General features: G+C 42.5%; 1 protein-coding gene across 2 annotated transcripts; it reads left to right on the top strand.

Annotated features, from left to right (window-relative positions):
* The first annotated feature begins 275 nt into the window (after positions 1-275).
* PTHLH (parathyroid hormone like hormone) lies at positions 276-9787 on the top strand. 2 transcript variants are annotated; one of them, XM_044278010.1, is made up of 6 exons: positions 276-362; positions 529-673; positions 3146-3211; positions 4118-4236; positions 6786-7184; positions 9320-9787. In XM_044278010.1, the coding sequence occupies exons 4-6, from the start codon at positions 4136-4138 to the stop codon at positions 9327-9329; spliced, it is 510 nt and encodes a 169-aa protein (XP_044133945.1). In that variant the 5' UTR covers positions 276-362; positions 529-673; positions 3146-3211; positions 4118-4135; the 3' UTR covers positions 9330-9787. The 2 variants fall into 2 exon arrangements, with proteins under 2 accessions (XP_044133945.1, XP_044133946.1); XM_044278011.1 differs by having other exon boundaries at positions 350-432.
* The last annotated feature ends 6642 nt before the right edge of the window (positions 9788-16429 follow it).

Raw genomic sequence — 16429 nt, 5'->3', positions numbered from 1 at the left:
ATATTCCACATCACAAGAAACCTGTATGGAAGTACACACGTTCTTATAAGGAAGGGGGGGGGGGGAGGTTGTTAAGAAAGCCTATAACACTCCCTGTATATGGTTAGGCTCTTTGAAGACCTGTGGTACAGTGGTTATATTGTTGGTCTTAAGAACACACGCTTGTGGTTGTGTTCTATCCCCAGCCACTTTGCAGCGTGACCACCCATATGCCACAGGCAGCAAGTTTGTGGGAAGTTCTGCAAAGTACTTGTGGTGCTGTAGAGGGAGGCTGCGGAGGCAGGGCTGGCTGGAAGAGCTCTCTCCCTCTGGTGAAGACCCACCTAATGAGACAGTTAACAAGCAGGGTGAAAAAGTGACAGGTGAGGATCTCGTACACTCCTCCTGCCTGCACCAGCTCCATACAGTATATGAGCGGTGTTAAAAGGGGTGGTAGGTCACATGTCTTAGCATCAATGAACCAAACATGACTGTTTAGCTTGAAAAGGGGAATGTGGCTTATGATGTCACCGTTTTGTCTTTATTAAGAGCTCACTGAGAAGGGATCCAGTTCCCCTCATACACAGCCAAAGGATACAGCTCCTTCCTGGAGTCCTACACTGCTACATCACATCAGTACTGGGATTACTACACACAGGACTCAGAGCACCAAGAGGAGCAGAACAGCACAGAAGTAAGTGCAAAGTATTTTACACTGTTAGTGGGTTGCATGCTGGGGTGAGTAGTGAAGTAGGGCTATCTCTGCAGCTGGAGGGAGTAGTGGAGACAAGCTATCCTATAACTAGGGGGAGATGTGGAGACAAGTACCCTAGAACTTAGGGGGAGTAGTGGAGACAAGCTACCCTAGCACTAGGGGGAATAGTGGAGACAAGCTATCCTATAACTAGGGGGAGATGTGGAGACAAGTACCCTAGAACTTAGGGGGAGTAGTGGAGACAAGCTACCCTAGCACTAGGGGGAATAGTGAAGACAAGATATTCTAGCACTAGGGAAAGTAGTGAAGACAAGCTACCTTAGCACTAGAGGGAGTAGTAGAGAAAAGGTACTCTAGCACTAGGGGAAGTAATGGAGAAGAGATGCCCTAGCACTAGTGGTAGTAGTAGAAACAAGTTACCCTAGCACTAGGGGAAGTAGTGCAGACAAGCTACCCTAGCACTAGGGGAGTAGTGGAGACAAGCTACCCTAGCACTAGGGGAGTAGTGGAGACAAGCTACCCTAGCACTAGGGGAAGTAGTGGAGAATAGGTACTCTAGCACTAGGGGGAGTAGTGGAGAAGAGATACCCTAGCACTAGTGGTAGTAGTAGAAACAAGCTACCCTAGCACTAGGGGGAGTAGTGGAGACAAGCTACCCTAGCACTAGGGGAGTAGTGGAGACAAGCTACCCTAGCACTAGTGGTAGTAGTAGAAACAAGCTACCCTAGCACTAGGGGGAGTAGTGGAGACAAGCTTCCCTAGCACTAGGGGGAGTAGTGGAGAAGAGCTAGGGGGAGTAGTGGAGAAGAGGTACTCTAGCACTAGGGGGAGAAGTCGAGAATAGTTATGCTAGCACTGGGGGAGTAGTGGTGAAGAGCTACCCTAGCACTAGGGGGAGTAATGGAAAAAATGTACCCTAGCACAAGAGGGAGTAGTGGAAATAAGGTACTGGAGACAAGATATCATGAATGGTTGTAAATAACTAAAGACAAAGAATTACAGTTAAAGTTGATTGTAATCAAATTGCAATATTATCAGTCTATAATATGTCCCTCAATAGTAGTAGCTGTAAGAAATTAGATTTTTGGAATACATAGATTCTACTTTATTTGAATGAATTGGCCCTTTTGTAGATTTATTTATTCATATCTATCTATCTATCTATTCATCTATCTCATATCTATTTATCTATATCATATCTATTTATCTATCTATCCATCTATCTATTCATCTATCTCATATCTATCTATCCATCTATCTATCTATTCATCTATCTCATATCTATCTATCTCATATTTATTTCTCTCTCTATCTCATATCTATCTTCTCTCATATCTTGTATCTAGCTACACATGCACATACAAGTACACATAAATGCACATATACTGTATATTCACACATACATTTGTTTCAAAGAAACTTTATTAAGTTTCCCTTGAATTGTCACTTTTCATCTTGTCTGCTGTCATACAGTCTACACTCAGGTGCCGCCATTCCTGCATTCTGTGTATTTGGGGTCAGAAATCGAGCCGTTTGCCCCCACTCACCTCCCCATGGAACGCACACAAACCTCAGTCTGATCCTGTTCCATATGCAGTCAGCATCCAAAACCCACGAGTTTTCCAAGCTAAAATAATCATTGTTTTTCATGCAGAGATTATAGAAATATTTTACTGTACTCCCCCACAAGTCTAAAACCCTGAGTGCAGATACTGTTGCGGTTTCTCAAGCCTTGACACATAGATTGTGCTGTGAAGGATGAGAGTTGTAGTGCTGGCTTATATTTGTACTGTGAGTGTCATCCAAATGGGAAAGTGGCACTTTCAGGTTAAAAGTTGTCATTGGGAAGTCGCAAGATGTTGTCAGGCGATCCTAAATAGTGCTGTGATATTTGGATTATGGGGGTCATGACAGGAGTTATAATCAATGGATTGGTCTGGAGGTGGCATTGGGCAGTAGGCACCTCAGCTGTTTGGTAAAAGCACTGTCTGCCCCTATGATGTGTATGGTGGTGTTGGGTACTGGTAATGGTAGCAGTAGCCAGGGGAGGTAGGGGTACATAGTTTAGATCCTATATCTACCTAGGCAGGACAGGACAAGGTTAGCATGAAAATACATTGAAAAAGATTCCACTACGGTGGAGTGTAAGAATGAAGCTGTCTTTGTCCCTGCCAGTGGGAAGAATAACATGCTACAAGGGTGCCCCCTATTGGAATTTAGTCACACTAGGAAAGCACTGGCAATAGAAACTAATGATTGGAATATGCAGCAAAACTGTCAAACCAACAGCATGCGTTAGTCTAGCATCCAGCCGGCTATGCCTCATCCCAGGCTATTGTATACATAAGCGCCTTTCAGTATTTCAGAACTAAATGATGGGGGTGATAATAGCTGTCAGTAAGAGTTTATTTGTTCTTAGAGGTAACATTACTATAATCTATGTATTTTCAGGTTCCTTCTATTTATTTTGGAAAAAAGAGTATCTTATAGATAAAAAGTGCTGGAAATATTCAACAGGTAAGTGTGTACAGCGACTAATACATCTCTGCTGCGTTCTGTCTTCCATTTTTCTGTTTGATGTGGAGCTAAATGTAATCTATTGTTTTCTGTTATCAGTCCTTCTAATCACTACTTTATGTCACATATCCCCAGTGCTGGAAACCTACAGAGACATATATTGAGGGGGAGATTTCTTAAAACTGGTGTAAAAGAAAACTGGCTTAAGGTTTAATTATACGGGCCGAGAATCTGGCAGATTATTGGGTCATTCCCGACAATCTGGCCATGTAAGTGTGCCACCGATCACCCGATGAACGAGTGAAATGCTTCCTACCTAACAATCGGCCGCTCAGTTGGCCCGTGTAAATCCAGCTTTAGTTGCCCAATCAGATTCCACCTTTCATTTTTCAGGGCCCCTTTGGAAAATGAAAGGATAAATCTGATTGGTTTCTAAGGGCAACTTTATACTAGTTTTGCTAACTCTCTCCATTAGTGTTTCTTTAAGATATGGTTTCACTCCAAGTTCATGATTCTAATCTACTACCGTAATCTTGCATGGTGCTTGAGTCTATGAGTAAATGAACTATTTAGAGGTACATGGTTGTCTTATCACCCCATGACAGACAGACAGCTAACGCCACATAGGAACCCGTGTCTTTCTGTAGGAGGTTTCAGGTTTTCATTAAGAGATTAGACCTATTGTCTGCATTTCGGCTTCTCCTCGTGATGCCACTTTATTGTAATCTTGGGAACTCCACCTCTGATGTGGTTTTTAACATGCCAGCCTGTCTGATGATGCCTGTTTCATGGTCTTGTCTATTGTGATGAATGAAGTTACTGCTGTGTAGACATCTATGTCTGCTTCACAAGCTGGTGGGAACGAATGTGGACCTCTCTCAACCATAACTTTTCTCTTCCTTGCAGGTCTTGGTTATTCTCAGGATGTTGCTGAGCCTCCTTCCACATTGCAGTTTGGCGGTCTTCATCTTAAGCTGTTCCATGCCCACTCACGGGAGACCAACGCAGGGGCTCAACGGCAGAGTGTAAGAGACTGTCTCTATCCTCATTACTTAGTGTATGTGTATATATACAGTACGGTGCATGTATGCTTCTATGCCAACATACGCAAATCCAGAGATCAGCAAATTGCTTCACCTCCCATTTAATTAGGTGTCAGTTCGCCATTGGAATACAATAGGCAAAGCATCACCGCACTGAATCCTATCGGCTGGTGATTTTAAAGGGTCACAAAGTTTTCAGGGAACTTTTGATATGTCATAGCGACATAGCAAAAGTTTTGATGGAGGATGGGTCTGAGTGCTGAGACCCCCGCCAATCACTAGAACGAGGAGAGGGAAGTGCTCAATAGTGTTGGAATCAAGACGAGCCCATAGGCTTTCTATCTCCTGCAACCAGGAGAGAGAGCGCAATATGCGAGCGCTTCTCTCTCCTCGTTCAGGGAGCAGTGGGGGTCTTCACCAATCAAAACCTTTTGATATGTCTTCAACAAACCTACCGCATGCAAAAATACTCTAAATAAGAGCCATTAGCGTCCAGAACAGGGGAGAGATTTGGGCTGCTGATGCGTTTACCTCTGACTGTAACATTCACTGACAGGAAGCAAAGATCTTGCAGCTAACAGTTGAAACGCAAAGTCTACCAGAATGCTGCAGAACAATGATGAGGCTGTTCATGCTGCAGCCTTTTTTTAAAATATGCGCACAGTTTTATTGTTGTATACATATGACTAACGACACGTGCGCAAAGCTCACACATTAATATCAAACTCAGCCTTCTGGCAAATTAAACCGACACGCACATAAAGGGATTAATCCTGCAAGACGGAACCTACAGTAATTCTACAGAAGAAGGAAGCGGCACAGGCGATGAGGACATGAATCAAGTGCGCACATGTAACTTTTACTGGAGACGTGTAATTATATCTGCACAGGAGAGAACCTCTCACTTACACTAACAGAGGCAGGGACCCCCCAGGCAAACTGCTCAGATAAATGCTGCATTGTGTTTGCAGGCTTATTTCCAGGCCTTTTTAGAAGGGAGGGAGAAGGGTTTCCAGAAGCACAGGCGATCAGACACCCCATTAGCGCTGCAAACTGTCTGGGCAGTACCCCAAAATCACATCTCCACATTAAACCAGCGTCTACCCTCAGATTGCTTAAAAAATAGTTTGACTATAAACCGTCCTGTAATTTGAGGGAGTGAAGTGGAGAGAGAACAGGGTGTTGTAGCAGCACATCAAAGTTGCATGAAGGCGAAAAAATAAATAAAAAAAATACCGTAAACCTAAATTGTTAACTGTGGCTTGTATATTTTATACCAATAATTACTATAATACACTTCCTAGTCTCCATTGTGTCTGAGACGGTATTCCCCTGTCCCCATTTACATATTAATCATTTGCTACACTGTCCAGACATCCAAGGTTTCTAGCTTCTTAAACAATACTGAATCTTATAATTCTGTTTTCGACCAGTTAATGCATATACTGAAATAATGTAAATTGGGTTATAAGGGTCATTTACTCCAGAGATGCTTTCTATCTCCCCTTGCATGTACCATCCTATAAGCGTTTATTTGATACACTTATATAGCGCTACTATGTTTGGCAACCCTTTACAGACATTAGCATCCTGCTGTCCCCAGTGGTGCTCACAATTAGAGATGAGCGAATTTTCATATTTTGAAATTCGTTCACGCATCGTTTGGTGGTAAAAGCAGAATTGAGTTATGGATTCCGTTACCACGGACCATAACGCAATTCTATGATGGAATGCATAACGGAACGCCTTTCCTTTATACAGGGGAGTCATCTCCTGCATGACGGAAACTGGACGATCCGTTATGCAGGCCATAGACTTCCATTATGACGGAATGAATAACGGAATGTCTCTAAAGGCATTCTGTCATAGAATTTCGTTATGGTCCGTAGTAACGGAATCCATAACGCAATTCTGCTTTTACCACCAAACGAAGCGTGAGCGAATTTCAAAATGTGAAATTTGCTCATCACTACTCACAATCTAAGTTCCCTATCAGTATGTCTTTGGAGTGTGGGAGGAAACCGCAGTACCTAGCGGAAACCTGGGGAGAACATACAAACTCCATGCAGATGTTGTCCTTGGTCGGATTCGAACCTAGGATCTCAACGCTGCAAGGCAACAATGCTAACCACTGAGCCACAAATGGCTTAGGCCTGTTTTAGACTGGAGTTAATGGTTCCAGCAGGGGAACAGCCTGCCGGATCCGTAACTACCATGTGCAGCCGTGCACACAGCGATTTTTGTCCAGTCGCCTCTTGGCATACTTGCCGTGCTGTAGCTGGATCTCCACTGGCCCCTATTATAGTGAATGGGGCCAGACGGACTTCCTGCAGTGCATGGCTGCACTCAGTAGTTACAGGCTGTTCCCCTGCCGGAACCATTAACGCCAGGTGAAACAGGCCTAAGGTCTACTTTTTTGCCGTTATTGTTGGGGAGGTTTGTCACAGCTTTTATTTTGCATTATTTGTATGCATCCAGATTTTGGAGTGTGGTTGCCTACTCTATTGACACCTTTCTTTCCCTTTTTTTAGGCGCCGGGCCGTCTCCGAACATCAGCTTCTCCATGATAAAGGCAGATCTCTCCAAGAACTCCGCCGCAGGATTTTCCTACAGAGCCTCATAGAAGGGGTAAACACAGCAGAAATACGAGCGGTGCCAGATGAATCGCCACGTCCAGTCCCCAGCGTCAAGAACTTTAACGCCCTGCGACTGGTGAGCGAAGAGGAAGCAGTCACAAGTCACTTGACCCAGGAGACACACAAATCTCTGAGTTTCAAGGATCCCCCACCTAAGATTCCTGGCAAAAAGAAGAAGGGAAAACCAGGAAAGAGGAAGGAACAGGAAAAGAGGAAAAGGAGAGAGCGGTCAGCATTAGAAGGTCTGCAGGACCCGTCCAGATCAGACCCTTGGTGGGAAGAGCTGGGTATCAGGTCAGTACACACTGTTGGGCATTACTGGCATATGATTGGCTGACATATCTATTAAGTACCACCCAAGGGCAGACATATATAGAAGAATTCAAAACCAGGGTTTAACTAGGGTGATCGCCATTATTATTTACTAAGTTGCAGAGTTGAGGTCTAATCCAAGTCCCAACCCTAAAAGATACCTATCAAATTTATATTTCTCAGGAAGAAGTCAAGGTTGGTCAAACTGGCTCCAGGCATTAGAGTGTTTCCACCATGTTAATATGTGGATGGGGAAATCCACTCTGTTCTTTAATGTCCTCCATAAGCTGAAGACAATCCAAAAAGTTAGAACCTGTTATCTCCCAGAGAAAAATTACGTAAAAAAATTCTGGTAACAGTATCTCTTGAGCTACTTAAAAAATCATGCCCATTCAACCTAGGGAACATGTTTCCTTATAGGTCTGTTGTTGACTGAATGAACACATCTGGTAATAGTATTCCAGATGGCATAACCCAAAAAAATATACAAAATGTGAAAAAAATACTAAATTAATTCCACAATAGAAAATAAATAAAATAACAGCAAAATCAAACACAAATAGTTATTCCCAGAGAAGAATTATTACAATGAACACTGTCTAATCGAGGTGTGATCTTTTTCCTAAATACTCCATCCTCCCTCTTCCCTCCCCCATGCGTGGGTCGATGTGTTCTGTGACTTTCCAAGCAAACTGCAAATTTTACTGCAAGACGGTGAAATTTAAGTGCATTCTGGATGAGCGTACCCTGAAAACCACAACTAATACAGTTATTTATCCGCTGAGCGTAGAAGAGGGAGATGCAGTTTCTAAAGAGAGCAGAGCGTTTCGAGACATTCCATCCTACCCCCAAATATGTCGGCAACAACAAATTTACATCTCTGTATAATGGAAGATGTTCTCCACACCTCCCACTCATATAAGGAATAGGGCCTGGTTTATTTTTCTTAGGGTTAGTGTATTTAGTTTTGTTTCGTAGTGAAGGAAGTATTTGTCATAGACTAGTGCAGTTTACAGGAGGTTTTGGAACTTTAAAAAAAAATGATCTCAAATTGAATTTCTCTTTACATAGTATAATGGTGCCTGCAATTTGTTACATTTTTTTTACATTGTTGTGAAAAAATGAAACCTACGCATGATACAGCAAACATTTTTACACAAGAAATATGTCTGTCATTTGGTATTAAAAAAAATACAAAAAAAATAATAAATAATTATATAATAAATGAATATATTATTTAATAAATGCAATCAGTCAATAATAGCCTGTCACATCCCCCTACCTTCCTTCAACTACTACTTCATACAACTATCCACTGAATAGTAGTGGGACCTAGAGGTAGACGGTGATTTCTGGGATCACAATGTCCACGGTAGAGCAACATCTAAACTACAGATTTTCCGAACTTGGGCTGGAGCTATACCCTTCAAATGTCTATTGTCCTACCTTTAGCCAGCCAATCCAGTAGTTGACAGCAACCATCAGGTTCATATTGCTGAAATTTTACTCACTCCTACCTTGTTTTTTCTTTATTTTATGTTATTATTTTATTATTTATAAGGCTAGGGCTACACAGCATCATGTGCTGTGCAACAAGAAGATCACAATACCACATTGCATCTAATTATTGAAAGTGGGGTCACACGGCCTCCCAGGGGCAAAGTTATGTCTGGGGGCCCCTGTTGCTCTGCAAAGTCCCAGTCTCAGCTTAGCAGTGTAGCATGAGCATTTCTGCTAGTGATGATCAGCTGGGAAGGGCCCTCTTCCCCCTCTCCTGGTCCCTCGTGCAACTGGGTTGTATGCCTGCTTTGGGCCAGTAGGGGGCTCCCTAATCTCTGGGGCTCCAAGCATGTGCTTGGTTTATTTGGTGATATAGTCGACCCTTGTGTACTGCCTAATGTGAGCACCACCCAACAGACGCACACAACTTTGCCATCACAGGCTACAATGCAAATCGCCTGCGACTTTCTTGCAATCTCTTTGTGATCACTTGCGTTTTTTAAAGCCAAATCACAGCTCTAAAATAGTCAAACAATACCAAATCGCATTATTGGTTACTTGCATTTTGATCGATATTTCAGTGCTGAATTAACCCTTCGTTTTTGTTTTTTCCACAGCACACAATGAGAATTCAACTGGAGCTTCCACTTCTATTGAAAAGACATTGCAAAGAAAAAAAAAATACAAATAAAAGAGAGTGGGGAGTGCAGCGGAAAAAAATCTGGACTTGCACATTTGTTATGTATTTATTTCCTGTAAATATCCAATGATCAGAGATCACCCCAGACCCCACATTCGCTGTTCTCCCCCCGCCGTTTGTAATACTGCACAGCCGCCCCCCTTGCGGCCCCCTCCCCTTATTTATTGGTTGAATTCTGTATTTATTGTGTTATATTTTTTTTAATCCTTGTGCTGCTGGTGTCCCGTTTCATGTTGCACTTTATGTCCAGAACTCGCCAAGATCTTATGTGTTTTTTATTTTATTTTTTTATATTGAATTGACCATTCTTATTATTTTTTCTGTTTTGTGCATGTATGAAATGTGGCGACTGGTGGAATTTGTACAGAATGTGTAATAAATCCAGTGTCCAAAGTAAGCAAAGCGCTGTCTGGTTTTGAACCCCAGGTGATTGGGGCCAATTTTACAACCCACGTCCTCATAAACACTTTGTATTAAAGGAAAAATACATTGCTATTTATAGGAAGAGTGGACTTTGCTTAAAGAGAAAGCACAGTCTTTGTGGGGTGTGGATGTTAAATAGCATTTCCCCCTAAAATCTCACAATAACCTGGAAATATAAGTCCCTGCATCATCCTTTCCTGTCATGTAATGATATCCTATGGTTATCTTTGTCTCCCACACAAAAAATAGATGCTGGGTGACAACCACTAATAGCAGCCATTACAGGGACTGTCACTCAGCTCTCGCATTTTATGAGGTTCATCATCTCCTTGATTCTTCTAAGTGTCAGTCTTTACTGTGGTGCTGTTGATGTATTCTTGAACCAGGATGCGCAGGATGAACAGAGCTTTAAAGGGGTTGTGCTGCAACTCATGGTGTAAAATAGTAAAATAAGTCAATACTCATCTATTGCCCATCTCTCCTGTTCTGGCCGTTCATGTTCCACTGCTGATCTCTGCTTGCTTGGACCATCTGAACAAGAAATGACTGCTCAGCCAATCGCTGGCCAAAGAGGTGACCAGCCATTTTCTGCATAGTGGGGACAATGACATAGAGACCAGCAGTGGACTGTGAATGCGAGCAGCAGAGGATTAATACGGGAGCATTTACAAAAACAGATGGAAACCCTTAGACCAGAGGTCTTCAAACTATAGCTCTTCAGTAGTTGTAGCACTGAGAACTGAGCTAGTAAAAGATGGCAACTACTCAGGACCCCCATTTCCTAGGGGGTTCCCAAGCGGAGGATCCCCAGGAGTTAGTCACACATCTATGTCTATTTGGCATCAGTGAAAAAATGGTCAATGTTTAATCCATTGAAGGTCCATGAAGGATCCAGTTTGGGTCCTTGTGTCTATTTTATGCCATCTGTTTTGGATCCATTTTACTATTCCATGTGCATTTCTAGTTAGAAAGGTTTGTCAGTGGGTTTCACTGACCCATAGACTTCAAAATGGAGTGTTTAGTCCCCAACATGGGCCAAAGTAGAGCATGCTTCTGTTGTTTTTCTACTGAGCTATGTTCAAGCATGGGTGAATAAACACACTAAAATCAATGGATACGTGTGCTGCCTGTAAAAAAACATGGACAGCATATATCTGTGTTCCACTGAAGTGTGGATAAGGCCTGGATAACACACCAGTGTTTTGGTCAATGTTTGGTTAGTAATTTCCATCAGTGACTCTGAAGCCAAACCCAGACCTGGGTTGAAAACACAGAACAGGAGCAAATCTTTCCATTATACCTTATCTCTGAGTACGTTCCACTTCTGGTGTTGGTTCACAATCACAGATGAAAACCACTGACCAAAACACTGTGGTGTGATTCAGGCCTGAGTCTAAGGTCTCATGCACACGGCCGTTGTTTTGGTCTGCATCCGAGCCGCAGTTTTGGCGGCTCGGATGCGGACCCATTCACTTTAACGGGGCCGCAAAAGATGCGGACAGCACTCCGTGTACTGTCTGCATCCGTTACTCCGTTCCGTGGTCCGCAACAAAAATATAACATGTCCTATTCTTGTCTGCACTTTGCGGACAAGAATAGGCAGTTATATTAAAGGCTGTCCGTGCCGTTTCGCAAATTGCGGAGCGTACACAGACGCCATCCGTGTTTTGTGCATGAGGCCTTAAGCTGAAAAAGTTGATTTTCTTGGATCATCTAAAAAAAAATTAAAAATAACAGTTTCACTATCATAGCCCACCAAAGATTTTGATATCACAAGAAAGGCCACCCAGGATCTCTATTTTAGCTGTTGTCCGGGGACTAATATTCCACAAAACCAGCCCTGTTGGAAAGCCAAATGTTTTCAGTCTATCCCTATCTACAGTTCTTATCACCTAAGGATCAGGAGAGATTTGAATTCATAAAGTGAATCTCCATCTTTTAAACCTTATCCTTAATTTGGCCCAACATTCCGTGCTGATTAATATATATATAATGGTTTTCCTGGATATCCAATGACAGTTTTAAAAAGATCTTATTCTAAAGTTTTTTATGATCTGGGGTAGGTGACCACAGAAATTATCAAGTTAGCTAGATTCTACAGCAGTAATTGCATACATAATAAGCTTTGAAGTCTTCATGCTCCCTAAAGTGCGGTCTGCATGAATTGTGAGATCAAGTTTCTAGCAACCACCTGGCTTCATGTCTTAGGACCACCATTTCAACAAACATCGCTGTGACTATATGGTCGTCATGCAATAAGATTTGATACAAGGTAACTATAACAACTGTTAAATTAGTATCAGACAGTCTGGTAAACAAGCTCCGTGTTGGGAACAGTATATCCCGGACTAAACACCATTCCTCTGAAATGAACTTACAGCATCATAAATAATTATGATACCATGAGTTCACTTCAGAGGAGCAGTATTCAGCGTAGGAAATACTGCTCCCAACACAGAGTGTTCTTTCGAGACTAAATACGCTCATGTGAAACTGGCCTTAGTCACTGTTCCCCACTGGCTAAATGCTCTTTGATCCTAGTGGCCTATTCACGTCTCCATTTGTACCTAATTTACTCTTGTGTTCTGCTGTTCTCCATTGCTCAACCAAACTCTGCTCTATAGTCCACAGAGCAGCAGTTACGTACACTCACTGTTCTTGTGGACCTGTCTTAAGCCATGTTGTTGCAGGTGTGTTTCCTGGTCAGCTACAAGATAGTAAAGTTCTTGAGGTGGTTCTGTCCACTGTTGCCTTGTTCTTTGAGTCAGGCCTTGTTCTTTGATTACTGGCACTTGTATTACTACAGCTAAGTGCCAGTAATCCTCGGATCTAGATCCTCGGATGTTATGCTGGAGCTACTTCTGATCCTGACTACTCTTAACTATGTTCCTGTCTAGAGCCTTGCTTACAACATATGGTCCTTTATGGTTCCATCCAAGGTCTGCTCCTGGTCACTATTCTTGCTATCTCCCTGTTCCATCTGAGGCCTTCTAGTGATCGCTGTTCCTGGTATCTCCTGGTTCTGTCTGAGACCTGCCCCCCAAGTGCTGCTGTTCAATAGTTACATAGTTGGTATGGTTGGAAAAAGACACAGGTCTGCCAAAACGGAGCTTGTTTCCCAGACTGAATACACACACTTGTGTGATACTATAATCCCACACTGTTGATCCATTAGAAGGCAAAAATCCCCTATGAGGCAGATGCCAATAGCTTACTTTCCAACTCCAAGTATGTCAATCAGAATAAATTCCTGGAACAATTCCCCATCTACAGAAATCCAGTAAAAAAAAACTACAATCTTTTTACATTCAAGAAAGGCATGCAGACACTTTTTGAACTTGTTCATTAAATTGGCATAAATACATTGATAATCTCCGCATACAGCCCTATCTGTGGCTTCTAGGGTATTATAAAATTGTTTGCCTAAATACACCACTGGGTGGAGCTCAGACCATAGATATTTATACAGTTACCATTGACTGCATTGGAAGCATGTAAAAATCTATTTGTTCTTAGCTCCCCCTAGTGGTGGCTGCAATTTTTTTTTATATTTTCATGTTGAGAAAAAAAGAAGAGTTCACTTGGTCCCCCTTCCCTGGTCTCCACAGCAGTCACGTGGTCTGCCTCAGTGGAAGATACATCATTGTGTCTGAGGGCACTTTCAGGAGCAGAACACGCCAGAATAAAAGTTCCTTTTCACAGTGATGCATCTAATAAAGCACTGATAATGATATGTTTATCCCTACCTACGGTTATCAGCAGCTTTTCAGGGTCAAAACTGCTGACAGACTCTATTTAACCACAAGCTGTCAGTTAAAGTATCAGTAAAATGGAAGTGAACTTGCGAAAGCTAAGCACCTTAAACATTTTACAAAAGGGGATGGTGCCAGTTCCCACTTCTCAATGAAAAGAGCTCAAACCAATTTTAAAGGGGAGCTAACTTGGATCCATGACCACCTTTCCAACAACAACATGGAACCAGTCCCATATGTTCTTAAGATTGGAAAGACTTCCTGCTCTTGAATCCCTCCCCTACCAATATCACTTTGTTTGATATGTCTACATTATCCTGAAGTCTCTGAAAACGTTTCCTCAAGATGCTAGAACTCCTACAACTATCATGGCACGAACAGAACTGTGGCTTCACGGCAAATGGAGAGACACAACTTGCAGCACATTGACTTATAACAACCTGTATTGGCCTTTCCAAACAGTTTTAGGCTACTTTCACACTTGCGTTTTGGGCTGATCCATCATGGATCTGCAAAAACGGATCTGTTACAATAATGCAACCGCATGCATCCGTCATGAACTCCATTGAAAGTTAATGGGAGACAGATCTGTTTTCTATTGTGCCAGATTGTACCAGAGAAAACGTTTGGCTCAGTTTCGTCAAGCGGACAGCAAAACGCTGCAGGCAGCGTTTTGGTGTACGCTTCCAGAGCGAAATGGAAACTGATCGGAGGCAAACTGATGCATTCTGAGCGGATCCTTTTCCATTCATAATGCATTAGGGCAAAATTGATCCGTTTTGGACCACTTCTGAGAGCCCTGAACGGATCTTACAAACGGAAAGCTAAAACGCGAGTGTGAAAGTAGCCTAACTCCTTCTTGACTGCAGCCCACCCAGACAGCATCGGGTGGGACTTCCATAGATGTTTTCACAGGTGCCTGCACGGCCTGGAGGTCTGTGTGCTGTTTAATAGATGGAGAAGCCGGAAGTTTTCTTTCTGAATGGGTTTGCACACAGTTCAGATGTAACGTCCAGACCAATGTCCAGCAGGGTCATTACTGACCACAGTGTGTCTTATCTCACGGAGAGAAGTATACAGCACAGACTTGATTTGAGCAAATACTGGATGGAATACAAGAACTTGTTTCTTTAATGGCCTATTGATGGAGAAATAAGGCATACAGTTCTAAAGAGCAGGAGGTTTTTAAGAAATATCTCTTTATATAAAGTTCCAGCTTAGAGTCCTCCCCCCTTGTCCCACACCTTTGATTAACACTGGCTCAGTTATACTAATGTGCTTGTGACTAGAATCTGTTAAAAGTTCCAAGTTAAAGTGGTGCAAATTGGTACAATTTTGGCGCAACCAGGGTTTCTACAATTTTTTCCAACTTGCTCAAAAAAGGGGCAGAGCTTTGTTGGAGAAAAGGTGTGGCCTGAAATGTGACATTTTGGAATAAAAATCTGTCTTAATAATCTAACCAATAATTGGTATTAGAGATGAACAAATTTCAGGTTATTTGTTTACTTGTAAAAGGTGAATTGCGTTATGGATTCGGTTACCACGGACCATAGCGCAATTCTATGACGGAATACATAACGGAATGCCTTTAGAGGAATTCCATTATTCAGTCCGTCATAATAGAAGTCTATGGCCTGTATAACGGATCCGTCCTGTTTCCGTTATGCAGAAGAGGAGTCCCCTGCATAATGGAAACGGGACGGATCTGTTTTGCAGCCCATAGACTTCTATTATGACAGACTGAATAATGGAATGCCTCTAAAGGCATTCCGTTATGCATTTTGTTATGCATTCCGTTATAGAATTGCGTTATGGTCTGTGGTAACGAAATCCATAACGCAATTCACCTTTTACCAGTAAAGGAAGCGTGAACAAATTTCAAAATATGAAATTCGCTCATCTCTGATTGGTATAGACAAAAGTGTCTAGTCGTGTAGTCATGTGTAGTGATCCAGTGGTTCACTGCTAAAGTTATCAAGTGGTTTACTGCTAAAGGATTAATGTGGCTTATTTAAGCACTATGGGGCACATATATTAAGCTGGCGTTTTAGACGCCGGTCTTAATAAAGGCCCTGTGCTGGCGATGGATCCGCTGAAGTTATGAAGAGGCACAGGCATCTCCATAACTTCGGCGCATCCAGCGCCAGTTCTAAATCTTCGAGCTGCCTTACATTTAGACAATTTTATACGCCTAAAACAGGCATAGAAAATGATGAATGAGATGGGCATACCGGCCTGTCCCCTTTCCCTCCCACAATTTTAGACCTGGCGTGAGCGGGGTGAAGTCACAGATACTAACCATTGCGCTGCCATCTGCACCTGAAATACTCCTAATTTAGTTGTATTTCAGTATAGTAAATGACCCCCTATGTGTCTTGAAAAGCTGTATATGGGAAGGAATTAGTTAACTCCTCGGTGGGTTGGTGCCACTCCTCCTGGTTAGTTAGTTCTGGGCATGCAGACCAAAATAGAAGACGTGTATGTAGTTCCTGGTGTGTAATCCAGTCAAGCTGAACCTAAAGCAGGAGAAGAGGATTCTTCTCCAGGGAGACACCATCCCCGTGAGTGTTCCATTCAAAATGTTGCATGATCATATTTATAAATTTGTCGCTCAAAATACCTGGAGTCTGAAGTCTAGTCATATTTATTACAAAGGCTCCATCTCTTTTTTACACCACTAGGGGACTGGAGTACATTTGCAACTTTTTTGCACCTTTTGGCTGGTTGCCCCTTAAGGCTCTGTTAGACTGGACGAGCATCGATGGACGATAACACATTTCTAGGTACTTGTTTGCACTGGCCTATTACACAGGGTGATGCAAAGTGAATGTGGGAGGAATGATTGTTAGCAC

The sequence above is a fragment of the Bufo gargarizans genome, chromosome 2 (assembly GCF_014858855.1).
Source record: "Bufo gargarizans isolate SCDJY-AF-19 chromosome 2, ASM1485885v1, whole genome shotgun sequence".
NCBI lineage: Eukaryota > Metazoa > Chordata > Amphibia > Anura > Bufonidae > Bufo > Bufo gargarizans.
This window is presented reverse-complemented; position numbering and strand designations above follow the sequence as displayed.

What these genes read in the sequence shown, in the direction of transcription:
- PTHLH (XM_044278010.1), top strand. Translation starts at nt 4,136, where the DNA reads ATGTTGCTGAGCCTCCTTCCACATTGCAGTTTGGCGGTCTTCATCTTA. An exon ending in CAGGGGCTCAACGGCAGAGT is followed by an intron (nt 4,237 to 6,785) that starts GTAAGAGACTGT and finishes CCCTTTTTTTAG; the next exon opens with GCGCCGGGCCGTCTCCGAAC.